Source organism: Prionailurus viverrinus, chromosome B4, assembly GCF_022837055.1.
Source record: "Prionailurus viverrinus isolate Anna chromosome B4, UM_Priviv_1.0, whole genome shotgun sequence".
NCBI lineage: Eukaryota > Metazoa > Chordata > Mammalia > Carnivora > Felidae > Prionailurus > Prionailurus viverrinus.
In genome coordinates this window covers 40,718,718-40,733,562 of record NC_062567.1, presented here as the reverse complement: position 1 = coordinate 40,733,562, position 14,845 = coordinate 40,718,718, and the positions used below count along the sequence as shown (strand labels likewise).

The 14,845-nt window shown below is 37.1% G+C and overlaps 1 protein-coding gene across 2 annotated transcripts in view; it reads right to left on the bottom strand.

Moving 5' to 3' along the window:
• Window positions 1–2,009: 2,009 nt before the first annotated feature.
• Window positions 2,010–14,845, bottom strand: part of CLEC2D (C-type lectin domain family 2 member D) — a 42,428-nt gene continuing 29,592 nt past the window's right edge. For both annotated transcript variants that reach the window (XM_047866061.1, XM_047866063.1), the window contains 4 exons: window positions 14,461–14,571; window positions 8,241–8,425; window positions 4,116–4,219; window positions 2,010–2,379 (listed from right to left, as the gene is read on the bottom strand). In XM_047866061.1, coding sequence (XP_047722017.1) covers window positions 2,241–2,379; window positions 4,116–4,219; window positions 8,241–8,425; window positions 14,461–14,571 — 539 coding nt within the window. In that variant the 3' untranslated portion in view covers window positions 2,010–2,240. The remainder of the gene's footprint in view (window positions 2,380–4,115; window positions 4,220–8,240; window positions 8,426–14,460; window positions 14,572–14,845) is intronic.

The following is a 14,845-nucleotide window of genomic DNA, read 5'->3' as shown; positions in this document are numbered from 1 at the left end:
CTAGCTGGAGTTGGAAATAGATTAGAATCCCTTTCTGCAGAGATAAAAGAAGTAAAAACTAGTCAGGATGAAATAAAAACTGCTATAACTGAGCTGCAATCTCGAATGGATGCTGTGGTGGCAAGAATGGATGAGGCAGAACAGAGAATCAGTGATATAGAGGACAAACTTATGGAGAATAATGAAGCAGAAAAAAAGAGGGAGAGTAAGGCAAAAGAGCATAACTTAAGAATTAGAGAAAACAGTGACTCATTAGAAAGGAACAACATCAGAATCATAGGGGTCCCAGAAGAGGAAGAGAGAGAAATAAAGGTAGAAGGGTTATGTGAGCAAATCATAGTGGAAAGCTTTCCTAACCTGGGGAAAGACACAGACATCAAAATCCAGGAAGCACAGAGGACTCCCATTAGATTCAACAAAAACCAAGCATCAGCAAGGCATATCATGGTAAAATTCACAAAATACTCAGGCAAGGAGAGAATCATGAAAGCAGCAAGGGAAAAAAAGTTCCTAACCTACAAGGGAAGACAGATCAGGTTTGCAGCAGACCTATCCACAGAAACTTGGCATGCCAGAAAGGAGTGGCGGGATATATTCAATGTGCTGAATCAGAAAAATAAAATATTCCATTATATTCCATTATATATATATATTCCAAAATATTCCATTTTATATATATATATATAGATATATATATATATAATAAAATAATATTCCATTATACACACACACACACACAGACCACTTCTTCTTTAACCACTTATCTATCAATGAATACTTGGCATGTCTCTAGAGGCAAGGTAAACAGCAAAAATGAACTACTGGGATTTTGTCAAGATAAAAATTTTCTCCACAGCAAAGGAACAATCAACAAAACTAAAAGGCAATCTATGGAATGGGATAAGATATTTGCAAGCAATATATCTGATACAGGGTTAGTATTCAAAATCTAGAATGAAGTTATCAAACTCAAAAAACAATTCAGCCATAAAAAAGAGTGAAATCTTGCCATGTGTAATAACAGAGATGGGGCTACAGTATAATGTAAGCAAAAGAAGTCAGAGAAAGAAAATACCATAGGTTTCACTCATATGTGGAATGTAAGAAATGAAACAAATGATCAAAGGATAAAAGAGAGACAGACTCTTAACTATAGAGAGCAAACCGATGGTTAGCACAGGGGAGATAGGTGGGGGCATGGGTGAAATAGGTGAAAGGGATTAAGAGTACATTTATCAGTTTTTAATCTCTTTTTTGTTTGTTTCACATTTTTATTTAAATTCTAGTCAGTTATCATATAGTGTAATAATATTTTCAGGAGCAGAACTAAGTAATTCATCACTAAATTACATACAACACCCAGTGCTCCTCACAAGTGTCCTCCTTTAGGAAGTATACTTACCATGATGAACCCTGAGTAACGTACACAATCGTTGAATCACTGTATTATACACCTGAAATTTTTTTTTTTTAATTTTTTTTTTCTTTCAACGTTTTTTTTTTATTTATTTTTGGGACAGAGAGAGACAGAGCATGAACGGGGGAGGGGCAGAGAGAGAGGGAGACACAGAATCAGAAACAGGCTCCAGGCTCTGAGCCATCAGCCCAGAGCCCGACGCGGGGCTCGAACTCACGGACCGCGAGATCGTGACCTGGCTGAAGTCGGACGCTTAACCGACTGCGCCACCCAGGCGCCCCATATACACCTGAAATTAATATAACACTGTGTGTTAACTCTACTGGAATTAAAATTAAAACTCAATAAAAATGAAAAAAAAAGTTAACATTTTAATGAGGTTGAAGAGAAAAAAAATGTTGAGATTTTTGATGTTTAAGGAGTATCTTCCAATCAAGAAGAATTAAAACTTGTAAAGTACGCGAGGACTTTTCAAAGATGTTTCCCTTTTCATTCACTCTCGTATTTTACATAAGTGAGAAGGCACGTAAAGAATGTCACCTTATGTTGCCAACACTAGGGAATGTTCTGAAAGTGCAATCAGGCCAAGAAGTTATGTACAAAGGAAACCGCTTTTATTCTCTCAATGAGGATTCTAGAAGGAAAGCTTTTTGGGGAAAAGTTACCAAGTTGATTAACAAAACAGCACCTGGATACAAAGCAATTATATGTGGCAGTCTTGGGGGGGGTTCTTGATGGGGAGCAAGAGAGAGAATCCGCAGCAGGCTCCACACTGTCAGAGCTGAGACACATTCGGGAAGGAGTGCAATTCACAAGGGGAGAGTTACGTTGCATTTTGCCTCCTGATCTTGGAGTATGTGTCCTCTTTGGCACAGATCCACTTTCTCTCCGTATAGTGCCTGGCACTACTGGCACCGTTGTCATTCAAATAGGCACACTCTCCTCCTCCTCTGATAGGAAAACTGCAATGAAAAAGCAGAGTCGCTCAGTTGGCCGCCGGATAGTTCTTCAAAAGCACAGGGAACACAGATGAGGAAATCAGGAAACTAACATTAATTCAGCCTCCAAAATATAAGGTGCATCGCCCCGTATTCTCTCTTCAATATTAAAGATTGCCCTGAGAGATACCGATCATCTCTTTTTACAGGCCGGGGGAAAACACACACACACACACACACACACACACACACACAGCAAGCCAACAAGCAAAATTCACAGAATTTCCCAGGATTCTATAACAAATGAAACGAGGATTCATAACTAAATCAGTGAAAACACAGGGTCCACGCTATTCCCACCTTATTCCCTTTGGGAAAGAGCAGAGAGAATGCTTGTCTACTCAGCATTTAAGCAGCCTGGCTCAGACATCTGGGTCAGCATTTAGACTAGAAGTTTTTCCCCTGTACTGTTTGAAATTGCTCAGGGTGACATGATTTGCCTTTTGTTAAGACACGCTAGCCCTTAATAAATATATTTTTCACTTCTATGGTGATGAACCATTTTCGATGACTGAACAGTTAGCACTATATTTGCTCCTTAAACACTAGAGAATTAGATGAAGTAAACATTACCGTTTCACTATTATAAAGGGAGAAGTAAAGGTCAATCCTAAATATTCATCAAGCATCCACAATGGGCTAGGCACTGCAGATACAACAGTGTATAAATATAAGCTCTAATTCCTAAAACTTAGTGTCTGTCCGAGATCAAAAAGCTAATAGGAGAGACTCTTAAAAACTGAGAACAAACTGAGGGTTGATGGGGGGTGGGAGGGAGGGGAGGGTGGGTGATGGGCATTGAGGAGGGCACCTTTTGGGATGAGCACTGGGTGTTGTATGGAAACCAATTTGACAATAAATTTCATATATTGAAAAAAAAAAAAGCTAATAGGTAAGAACCAGTTTTCAAAATTACCAACGTCTGGTCCAGTGCTCTTTCCACTAAATAAAGGGACATTTCCAATGCTATTTTATCATCATAAAGCAACTTTTCAAAACCTCCTCGTATCTTCAGATAAGAAAACATTTAGTGAGGCTCTCTGAATCCAAGTCTTCCGACATTATCCAAAATTCTTCTAGTGATATAAAGATCCAACAGATATACAGTTGAGATGAAATGTGACAATGCTAACTGCACCTGTCCTAAACATTGTAATGATGATCTTATAAATAATAGACATTATTACCATCCCTCATAATCCCTATGTAAATGGTTGAAGACTGATGCAGCGATCAACGAAAATAGTAATTTACCTTGCATTTATATGACATTTAAAGTTAAATGGTGCCACCGTAAAATATCAAAATCTCTGATTCTCATATCAACCCTGTGAAATCAATTGGGCAAGTACGACTAATTTTGTTGTGGAGTAAGCAACGGACTTAAAGATAGTGTGTAGTTTGCTCAAAGGGAAAGAGCTGGTAAATGACATAGCCGAGGCTGGAGTCAAGTTCACCACCATTCTACTGTGCCACCTATGATAGATTTTGTAGCGGTTTGAGGACGTTGCAAAACCTTCGCAGTCTACAATTCTTCACTTTGTTCCTTTATGACTAATCGCAAAATAAAAATTTTTAGAGAACACACTGGTTTCTGTGTTTGGTTTCCTGCAAAGTGAATTCAAAATATTTGCTCCTTTAAACACTAGATATGTGCACAGTATGGTACAAATATTGCCACCATATTTTTCAGAACTCACCAGCTGGTCCATTCAGTGCCATTTACCCATTTCCATGGTTGGCCTTCTTCTCTGCTGAGCCCAATCCAGTGGTCAGAGGGGCCTTTATACCGCAACAGGAAACCCTTTCAGAAAACAAAGATGATATGCATTAACCCGACATTATCTGGCCTCTCCCAGAAGAAATGTTGCTTCTATGCTATCTTCTCAACTGCTCTCACAATTTTCTTTTTAATTTTGTATTGTTTAATAATACATACAGAATAGATATGCTACAGTAGCACAAACGAATATTAAAACTGAGAGAAATTGCTGATAACTTGTTTGCTTTTAATTCAGCATAGTGCCACTTTGTCTTACTACTCCATAATTTATCTATTCTATTATTGGTTTCCACTACTATTATTTCAAGTTTGAAGCTATTATGAATGCCTTCATGACATTCGTGGCACCTGTCCTCCTGTCCTGGAATGAATGATTAGGCCACAGTAACGGTTATTGTCAATTTCACCAAATGACACCTAATTGTTTTCTGATTCTATAATTGTAACAAATCGTATTCATACCAGCATTGTAGTTTTCCACGTTACACATCTTTGTCAACAGGTAGAGTGTCTTTTTATGGTTACAAGTATGAATTTCTATATAATCCAATGTATAAGTTTCCTTTACGATTAGTGGACTTCTCGGGGAAATCTTTACTCTTTGAAGATGACATTTATTTTTACTTCTCCATTTTTAGTTCCTTGACGTGTACAGTTGGGATACTGACTTCAAGTATTTATTTTTTTTTTCTTTAAGGTATGCATTTACAGTTATAAATTTCCCACTCAGTATTGCTTCTGCTGCATGCCATAGGTTTTGGTATGTTACAAAACACTTATGTTTTGCATGTTTTCGTTTCATTTGTTTCAATTCTAATTTCCCTCTGTGATTTCTTTTTTGCTCACTGAATGTTTAACAGTGGGCTGTTTAATTTCTATGTATTTGTGAATTTTCCAATTTTCCTTCTGTTGTTGATTTCTAGTTTCATTCCATTGTGTTTACAAAAGGAACTTTGCATGATTTCAATCTTTTCAAACTTCCTAACTTGTTTTGTGGCCTATCACATGAACTATCCAGAAAAATGTTCCACACACACATGAGAAGAATACGTACTCTGCTATTGTTGGGAGGCATTCTCTGCAGGTCTTTTAGGTCGAATTGGTTTGCAGTACTGTTTAAGACTTGTATGCCCTCATTGTTCCTTTGTCTGGTTGTTCTATCCATTATTGAAAGTGGAATCATGAAGTCTTCAAATATTATTATAGAACTATCTATTTCTCATTTCAATTCTATCAATTGTTCCTTCATATATTTTGGTGCTGTGGGTACTATATGTTCATAATGGTTATATCTTCTTGCTGTAACAAAATTTTTATCAAGATATAATATTCCTTGTTTCTTGTAAACTTTTTTGCTTTTATCTGTTTTGTCCAACAAAAATATAGCCACACAGCTCTATTTTGGTTACTGTTTGCATGTCATATCTTTGTCCAGCCTTTTACTTTAAATTTCTTTGGGTCCTTATATCTATGGTGAGTCTCTAATAGCATATAGATGGATCTTGTTTTGTTTTTAGCCAACTGCCAGTCTCTGCTTTTTAATCAGATAGTTTCATCCATTTACATTTAATGTGATTGCCATTAAAAGACTTAGTTCTACCATTTATTTATTTTTTATATGTCTTATATGTTTTTTATTCTCTAATTCCTCTACTATTGTGATTTTTATTTAATTGAGTTTTTCTAAGTACCATTTTTATTCCCTCCTTCTTTTACTGTATATATTTTAGTAATTTTATTAGTCGTTACCTTGGGGATTGCCATTAACATTTTAAACTTATAACAACATAGTTTATAATATGAACTTGGTTATAATGGCAAATGAACATTTTGCCCCTTTACATCTCCATCCCTCTCTTCATAATATTGTCATAGACTATATATGTATATGCTATATACCCATTAACATAGATTTGTAATTATTGTATTATGAATTCACCTGCTAAATCATATATGAAAGGAGAGAAGTTACAAACTAAACCAAAAGTATAGTAATTCTGGCTTTTATATTGATCTATGTGGTTACTTTTATGAGTCTTGTTTATTCCTTTGGCTCTGAGTTACTATCTAATGCACTTTAATTTCAGCCTTTATCATTGTTTATAGGATGGGTCTACTGATAAGAAACTCACTTAGCTGCTGTTCTTTTAGAAGTATCTTAAATTTTTCCCCATTATTAAAGATAGTTTGGACAGATTCAGAATTCTAGACTGGCAGGGTTTTTTTAGAATTTAAAATACGTCATTGCACTGTTTTCTGCATTCTATGGTATCTCAGGATAAATCATCTGTTAATCTCATTGAGGATCCTAGGTACATGACTAGTCCCTTCTCTTGCTGCTTTCAAACTTCTCTCTTTCAGCTTTGACAACTTGACTCTAATGTTAGTCTTCATGTAGTTTTCTTTGAATTTATCCTGCTTGGAGTTTGTTGAGATTCTTGGACATGTATATTTATCTTTTTCCTCAACTTTGGGAAGTTTCTGTCCATTATTTCTTTACATATTTTTTCTACTTCTTTTTTCCTTTTCCTTCTAGGATTCCCACAATGTATACATTGGTTTGCTTGGCAGTATACTACAGTTCCTTCAGGATGTTTATTTGTTTTTATTTTAAAATTTTCTTTCTATTATTAGACAGGATACTTTCAACTTTCTTATCTTCAAGTTTGCTGACTCTTTCTTCTTCCTGTTCAAATATTCTTTTGACTCCTCTAGTGAGTTTTTCATTTCAATTATTATACTTCTCAGGTCCAGAATTTCTATTTGGTTCCTTTCAATAATTTCTACCACTTTATTGATATTCTCATTTTATTTACATATCATTTTTCTTGATTTCTTTTACTTTTTTGGTGTATGGTTTCCCTTAGCTCATTGAACATATTTAATACAATAGATTTAACATCTTTGACTAATATTTCCAATGTCTGGACTCCCTCACGGATGGTTTCTATCAGACATTTCTTCCTGCGAATAAGCTATGCTTTCCTATTCCTTTATATGTTTTGTAATTGCTTTGTTCAGAACTGGACATTATGAATACTTTATTGTGTTAATTCTGGGAATATACTTTTTTTCTTCAGTGATTGTTGAATTTCGATTACTGAGATTCAGAGCCATCTGGTTGTGACTTTTCCAAACAATTTTTGCAAAATGTGCATTACGTACTGTGTGTGGTCACTGAAATTTCTATTCTGTTATTTTTATGGCCAGCCAGTTAACTGCCAATGTCTAGCTGGCAATGTCTAGCTAAATGTCTAGCTCCCAAAAGGGGGGAGAAAACAAGTACTGTTTCTTTAAATGCTCTGAAAATCACTCCATTTGGTAGGAGTTGAAGAAAAAATGGCAGCCCACCTCTGTGTCTGTCCCTCAGCAAAGAAAAGCAGCGATGACAAATAACACCACGTAACCACAATATTTGAAGCACAATGTTCTTATTCACCATCCTGGCTCCAGCAAGCTTTACCAGGAACGTGGCCAGGAGTCCCCATGGCTGCAGGACATGATGGTGTATGGGGAATGGTAACCACTGAGTGGGAAGGCTGAAATTCATGGAGATTAACTGAAATTTACTAACCTCTTCATTAAGTTATCCCTTGGATGCTGCAAGACTCCAGAGCTCCAGATTCGTTGAGAGTTTCTGCCAGTCCAATTGTTGTTTAGGTGTAGGTACAGATTTCAAAGCTTCCTACTCTGCCATCTTCTCTGACATCACTCCTGCCTGATTTATTTTGAAGCAACGTTAACTTCATGCAGATTTAAAATTATGTTTCCCTCTTTAATTCTCTAATTCTGTTTGCACAGTTCTTGCTCATTTGTCAAAGAAAGCACTGTCTTGCTCTCTGGCCACTTTCCTGCTATGAATGTTAAGGTAACTGTAGATGACCCGCTGCAGAATGTAGCACCTGCTGGTTTTCTCTCCTTATGTTAAAAATATCAATGTCTAGGCAAGTGTCTAAACCTGCACCTTAGACATTCTCACATAGAATTACGTAGTGTATTGATGGGGCACATTATTTTATTCTAGACAGAACTATTTTCTTACCAGTTCCTGGACAGTTTCAATCTGAACAAGATCAGCACCGTGTGAGACACAAAACCTCTGGCTGAATGTCCAATTTTTGATGTCATCAGAAAAATAGAAACACTTTCTTTGGAAACCAATCCAGTTTTCTGGGCATGCAGCTTCAAGGCACTCTGGCGGTATTTGATGGGGTTTTCTTCTAGTTACTAAAAATAAAAACAACTTACTTTTATATTTTCCTATATGTACATTATCAAGTGCTTTCTAATACACTTTTGCATAGTTGTGTGATTTGCTAAATATATCATCCTTATTTTTCAAACAAGGAATACGATTCTGCAAGTCATTGCATATATTACACAGCAAATGTCAAAGCTGAGATTCAAACTAATGCCTTAGTTAGTGGATGAGTTGAATAAAGAATTACTAATGTCTTAAAATCTGGACTATAGACCTGCCTACTTAGATTTCAACAATGCTACCTTTCTTAAAACACTAGGCACATCAATAACATTTTCCCAGCCTTAGAGAACAGATAGTTCAAGAGCTCTAGACGCCTTCCTAAATAAAATGAGGGACAGGGCATAGATACCTTTTGTGAATAAAGTTTCTGGAAATGAAATGGTCGGATAGATGTGTAAAGAGTCCCATGATGATGAAAGGAACTAAGGAACTTCCTTCAACTAAGGAAGTTTTGTGAAGCTTTCTCTATTTTGAAGCTGATAGTACTCCATGGGGTAAGCTTTTCTGACACACTTCCCATATAACCAGGAGAGAAGCTCTCTAAAGGTGAGATTAAAAAGAAGAAAAGTCTCTCCAGGTGGCCTTTACTGATTTGCTAGTAGGTGAGGCTTTTATTTCTATAACCATTTTCTCTAAGTAACCTCACAGCTTCTTTCTTAAATAAGTAATGTTAATTTAAATCTCTGTAGCTTTATTTTTGCTTCATCCATGTATAAGAGATTTTCTTGTTGGTAACAGAATGGCAAGAATAGATCATTCTCTGTGGAATCATAAAAATATTAAAAAAGAAATACGGATCACCTGGAACATGGGAGAGTCCAAAGTAAAATCAAATCTTTGTCCCCAACTTTCTAACTAGACAAGAGACTGCTGAGTATGTTGACCAATTTCAAATGAGTCTCCCCTCTTCCTCTTTGTTTAGCAAAGTTCAAGTTTAGGCAGAGCAAGTGATAAGCAATCACTCTACTCGGGGTTTCTGTCCGGAGGTAATCCTGAGCAAATGTCGCACTGAGAAATCTTTAAACCGAGGATGACCACGGTGGATTATTACTTGTTCTATCTTTTCTTTAACTGTAAGCTTATAACATTTCCATTAAAGATGGTAATGGTGATAGTGATACTGTTTATGATAACAAAATAGCAGCAAACAGTTTTTGAAGATTTTATTTTTTATTAGGTGTATCCAGTTATTTAATGCATCAAATTATTTAATCCTGATTATATTTCAATACACTAAATTTACAATTACTTACTCCATTACCTTTCCATTTTAGAGTTAAAGGTAAATTCCACGCGTCTTGTCTATTAGTGGCCTTTTGCAACCCAGATATTTAAAAGCAAAGAAAGAAAAATACCATATGATTTCACTCATATGTGGAATTTAAGAAACAAAACCAAAGGAACAAAAGAAAAGTAAAGGACGAACAAAAAGCAGATTCATTTTTTAATGCTTGTTTATTCTGAGGGAGAGCGTGTTTACACGTGTATGTGCAGGGAGGGGCAGAGAGAGGGAGAGAGAGAATCCCAAGCAGGCTCTGTGGACATGGGGCTCGATCTCACGAACCGTGAGCTCATGACCTGAACCAAAATCAAGAGTCAGACACTTAACTGACTGAGCCACCCATGTGCTCCCCAAAAATAGACGCTTAACTATAGGGAACAGATGGTTACCAGAGGGGAGGTGAGTGAGGACATGGGTGAAATAAGTGAAAGGGATTAAGAGTGTATTTATCTTGGAGGGCTTGGGTGGCTCAGTCGGTTGAGCGGCCCACCTTGGCTCAGGTCATGAGCTCACGGTGCATGAGTTCGAGGCCCACATCTGGCTCTGTGCTGACAGCTCACAGCCTGGAGCCTGCTTCAGATTCTGTGTCTCCCTCTCTCTCTGCCTCTCCCCTGCTCATGCTCTGTCTGAACATTAAAAAACATTTTTAAAAAAATTTTTTTTAACGTTTATTTATTTTTGAGACAGAAAGAGACACAGCATGAACGGGGGAGGGGCAGAGAGAGGGAGACACAGAATCGGAAGCAGGCTCCAGGCTCTGAGCCATCAGCCCAGAGCCCGACGCGGGGCTCGAACTTGCGGACCGCGAGATCGTGACCTGAGCTGAAGTCGGATGCTTAACCGCCTGAGCCACCCAGGCGCCCCCCAAAAAAATTTTTTTAAGAGTATATTTAGTTTGACAAGTACTGAGTAATTACAGAAATGTTGAATCACTCCATTGTACACCTGAAATTAATATAACACTGTATCTTAACTATACTGGGATTAAAATAAAAATTAAAAATACATTAATAAAAGCAGACTTTTTTTCAGCTAACAGAGTCTGTATAATCTCTTACTGACACCAGAGGGCAGTCACAGATTTCAAAACGTCTGGTATGACTGAATAATAGCAAAATTCACAGTCCAAGGTAGGGCAGTATTAAGTTATGTTACCCGTCAACCATGCTGAGTGGTTTGGATCACAGGGCTCAAAATTAGTTTTCTGTCAAAATAATATGAGAAATTTAAAAACAAATAAAAGTGCAGTAGTCCACATAGGATTGAAAAATTAGTCCCTCACCTATCAGCCATAGTGGCTATACAGAACATGCAGAAGAAAACCAGAGAAGAAAATGATTAAAAAAAAAAATCTTTATATACTTTATTTACTGGTTTATATACTTTATTTATATTAGCTTATTAATGCTCATAACAGCCTTATGAAGTGGTTTGATTTATCATGCCTATTTCACAGATGAAGAAATTAAGAATAGACGTTTAATTTTCTAAAAGTTCCACAGCTCACAAGTGCAGATTTGGGATTTGAACTCAGATAGTTTGGTGGTGAAAATGTGGATGTGCCTTATCACTGGACTACACCACTTTTCAAACTTTTAGAAGGAAAAATCCCTATCCAAAATTATAGTATGGATAGTATGATTAGAGAAGTTGGAAAACTGGAAATGAAGCCGCATATTTAAAATTATATTCAAAAGGATAAAAATATTGGAAATCTATACAATCAGTGATCATCTATGGAACACTTATTCTGTACTAAGCTAGGGACTAACGATATAGGGAAAAAATGGTGTTTTTCCCTCAAGTTGCTCACCGCAAACGTAAAAAATGCACATATAAATTAATAATTATAACCATCAGATAACAAATGCTATGAGAACTCAGGGGTGCAATCAATATTAATATATTATTCCTGAAAAATGGAAGCACTTTATAAATGTGTCCGAACGTGTACCTGCTTTAAAAGGAAGTCAATTCTAATGGAGCCAAAATAATTAGGCCAGCGTCCTGCCTATGCCATAGATGAAATACATGACTTTGGGACAATTATTCAACCATTTCTGATTTTCATCACATTTCACTACATGGTGGATTCACATGATTCTACGAAATTTTAATTTTTTTACCGAAGCGCAGAGTCCGCTACTGTGTTTTAACTGAAAAGAATTTGAGTTCTCTAACAAGTAGCAGTAGTCATCGTCTACCAGCTGTGCCCCAGACATTGTCCAAGTTCAATCATACACAAATTTACTTCATTATTTCAACAACAGTAAGCAAACTGAAGCACCGAGAGGGTATTAGAGCTGTCCAAGTTTACAAAGCTGCACCGACGAGAGAGCTAGAATTCAAACCCAAGCCATCTAAATCCAGAATCTGTACTCAGATTTGTGCTTTTAAACTCTGTACTCTGATCGACCTATGAAGGACTAAGAAGTAGGTAATTAGGTGTGATGAGGATGAGAAAAGACATAAAAATGGAGGCGGACGTGAACGTAGTACTTTAACCAATTATTACCTGCGTGTGAATTGCATCATGGATTTTGTTTTATGTTACTCAAGGGCATAGTTTTCCGTATTGTTCTGCTAACGCCAGGGCTTATCAGGGAGTCTGACCGCCTGTGAACCATCACTGTCTCCTGGGGCACGTAAGTTTGACAAGGCTATGACTCAACAGTAGACCTTTCACTGAGAAAATGAATGAATAACTTTCTTTGGCGGACTGCTCTTCTATCACAGTAATTCTCAAATATTCTTTGCAGTCAGAAGGAGAAAACAGTGGAAGGCAGCATGCGCTTGCACACTTCCCTGAAAAGTATCTCCCCATCCCCAGGAGTAGAGGGCAGTACGATGGTGAACTGGGAAACCCCAAGTTCTCGTTCCTCCACAAGAACAACTTAAAAAATAAAAACAAACCAAAGAGAGCCCAAGAAATGAGCTGACTGAAACTGGTAAGACCTGTGGAAAACAAAGGTTTATAAAAGTCTACACAAATCGAGCCAACACCCAGTCAATAAAGGCCATCTTCAAAATGGCAGGAAAACGTGTTTTCTTCTCATGCACCGAATACCTTCTGACTAGTGCAGCGGCAGTTTGGGCCTAAGGTAGAAGGCAGCCCCGTCCCCTGTTCCCTCTCTCAAAAGGGAGGGAGCAGGACAGACATTTCTCTTACTAAAACGGAAAAATTTCAGGGAAGTTACCAGCAGGACAACTGAAATTATCAGGTAGGAGGAGCGGACAGAAAAACAGAATGAAGAAAATGAACAGAGCCTTCAGGCACTTGTTGGATGCCATGAAGCAAACCCACACACGCATCACAGGGGTCTCAGAAGAAGTAGGGAGACAAAGAGTGGCAGAGAGATTACTGGAAAAAGTAATGGCTGTAAGCTTCCCAAATGTGATGAAATACATGATCTAAACATTCAAAAACTCAGCCAATGCCCAGTAGGATGAATACGCCCAAACCTCACCCTGAGGCAAATCCTAATAAATTGTCAGGTCAAAGACAGAGACAGAGTTTCATTTCCGTGGGGCTTTCTCACTAAGTTTCCACAAATGAAACTTGAGTTGGAAGGGATTTATGCTACTTTCTGTCCTGGACCTTCAAAGACTGAGCAGCCCTCTTCATTGTACCCTATTCCTTTCTTTCAGGAAACCCAGCCTTGATGGTGGCACCTTACAGAAGCCAATGATATCTTAAGAGAATGATGGAAAATAGCAGCCCCACGCTCTTATTCACTCACGACAGAATTATTGAGAGATCAAAGAAGTCTCTATCTTTTAAGCCACCATGGTTTTGTGGTCCTCTATTTTTTGAATATTATCTCAGCCTAGATCCTATCAATACACTGTTCAAAAATTGCTGTGGGTGCCTAGGGAGGTCAGTCAGTTTAAGCATCTGACTTCAGCTCAGGTCATGATCTCACGGTTCAGAAACTCGAGCCCCAAGTCAGGCTCCGTGCTGACAGCTCAGAGCCTGGAGCCTGCTTCAGGTTGTGTGTCTCCCTCTCTCTCTGCCCCTCCCCTGCTCACGCTCTGTCTCTGTCCCTCAAAAAAGTCAACATTAAAGAAAATTACTGAATTCTTGGCAAATATTCAAGCACAAATGCAATTTCATGAATCAAACAGATCAGTTTCTACAGCTCTCTTTGGATGCGTCCTCCATCAGGACCTACACACAAGATCTTTGAAGTAATTTTAATTGAAAATGTAATTTCAATTATATTGTATGCCTGAAACTTACATAATGTTACATGCCAACTATAGCTCATTTCTGATATATCCTTAACCTAAGAAAATTGTTTAAAAAGAAAACGTAATTGAGAGTAAATTTATATATAAATATATTAAATATATAAGTATATATTTGTAAGTAAATATTTATACATATATAATATATATAGAAATGTATACATATATATAGTAAGACTACATGATAAAAGGCGTAGAAATAATATAAATTAAAGCACAATATGACTGGCAATTGGGTTCTACCTTCTGCAAACTCTAAGCATTCTATTAAGTTTGTAATAATGTGACCCCTATATTACACAATTAAAATCTTAGACCCCACTTACAAGGTTATTGGAATTTAACTCAACTGGTGAAATGAAAAAAAAAAAACTTAGGAACTGTAAAGAACAGGGAAATTATCAATAAGTCCTCTCTTCTTTTGGAAAGTGGACTTCTCTAGATGAACAAAGATTACAAATTACTTACCTACAACGTATATAATTATTCCATTCAATATAAGTATGAAACATGTGATGATGAAGGAAAAGGCTCTATTTCGTTTAACTTTAGTAGAATGCTTTTTTGAAGGCAGATAATCTGGAAAAAACATAATGAAAAACGCGTTTTTGTTTTAGGTTTTTTTTTTTTTTTTACGTTAACTGCAGAACAGACGTCATACTACTAGAAGCATTAACCGACAAAATGTTACTTCCTCTTCATTCCTTCTCGCTAGGGGGGCCAACTGGCCTGTCATTTTATGAATGTACAATTTTGTCTCTGGAGTTTACTTGCTCACAGAAGAACTGATCTTAGTGCCCAAGCCATGAAGTGGCTTTGCACCTGTCCCCCAAAACTAAATACAAATCTCATT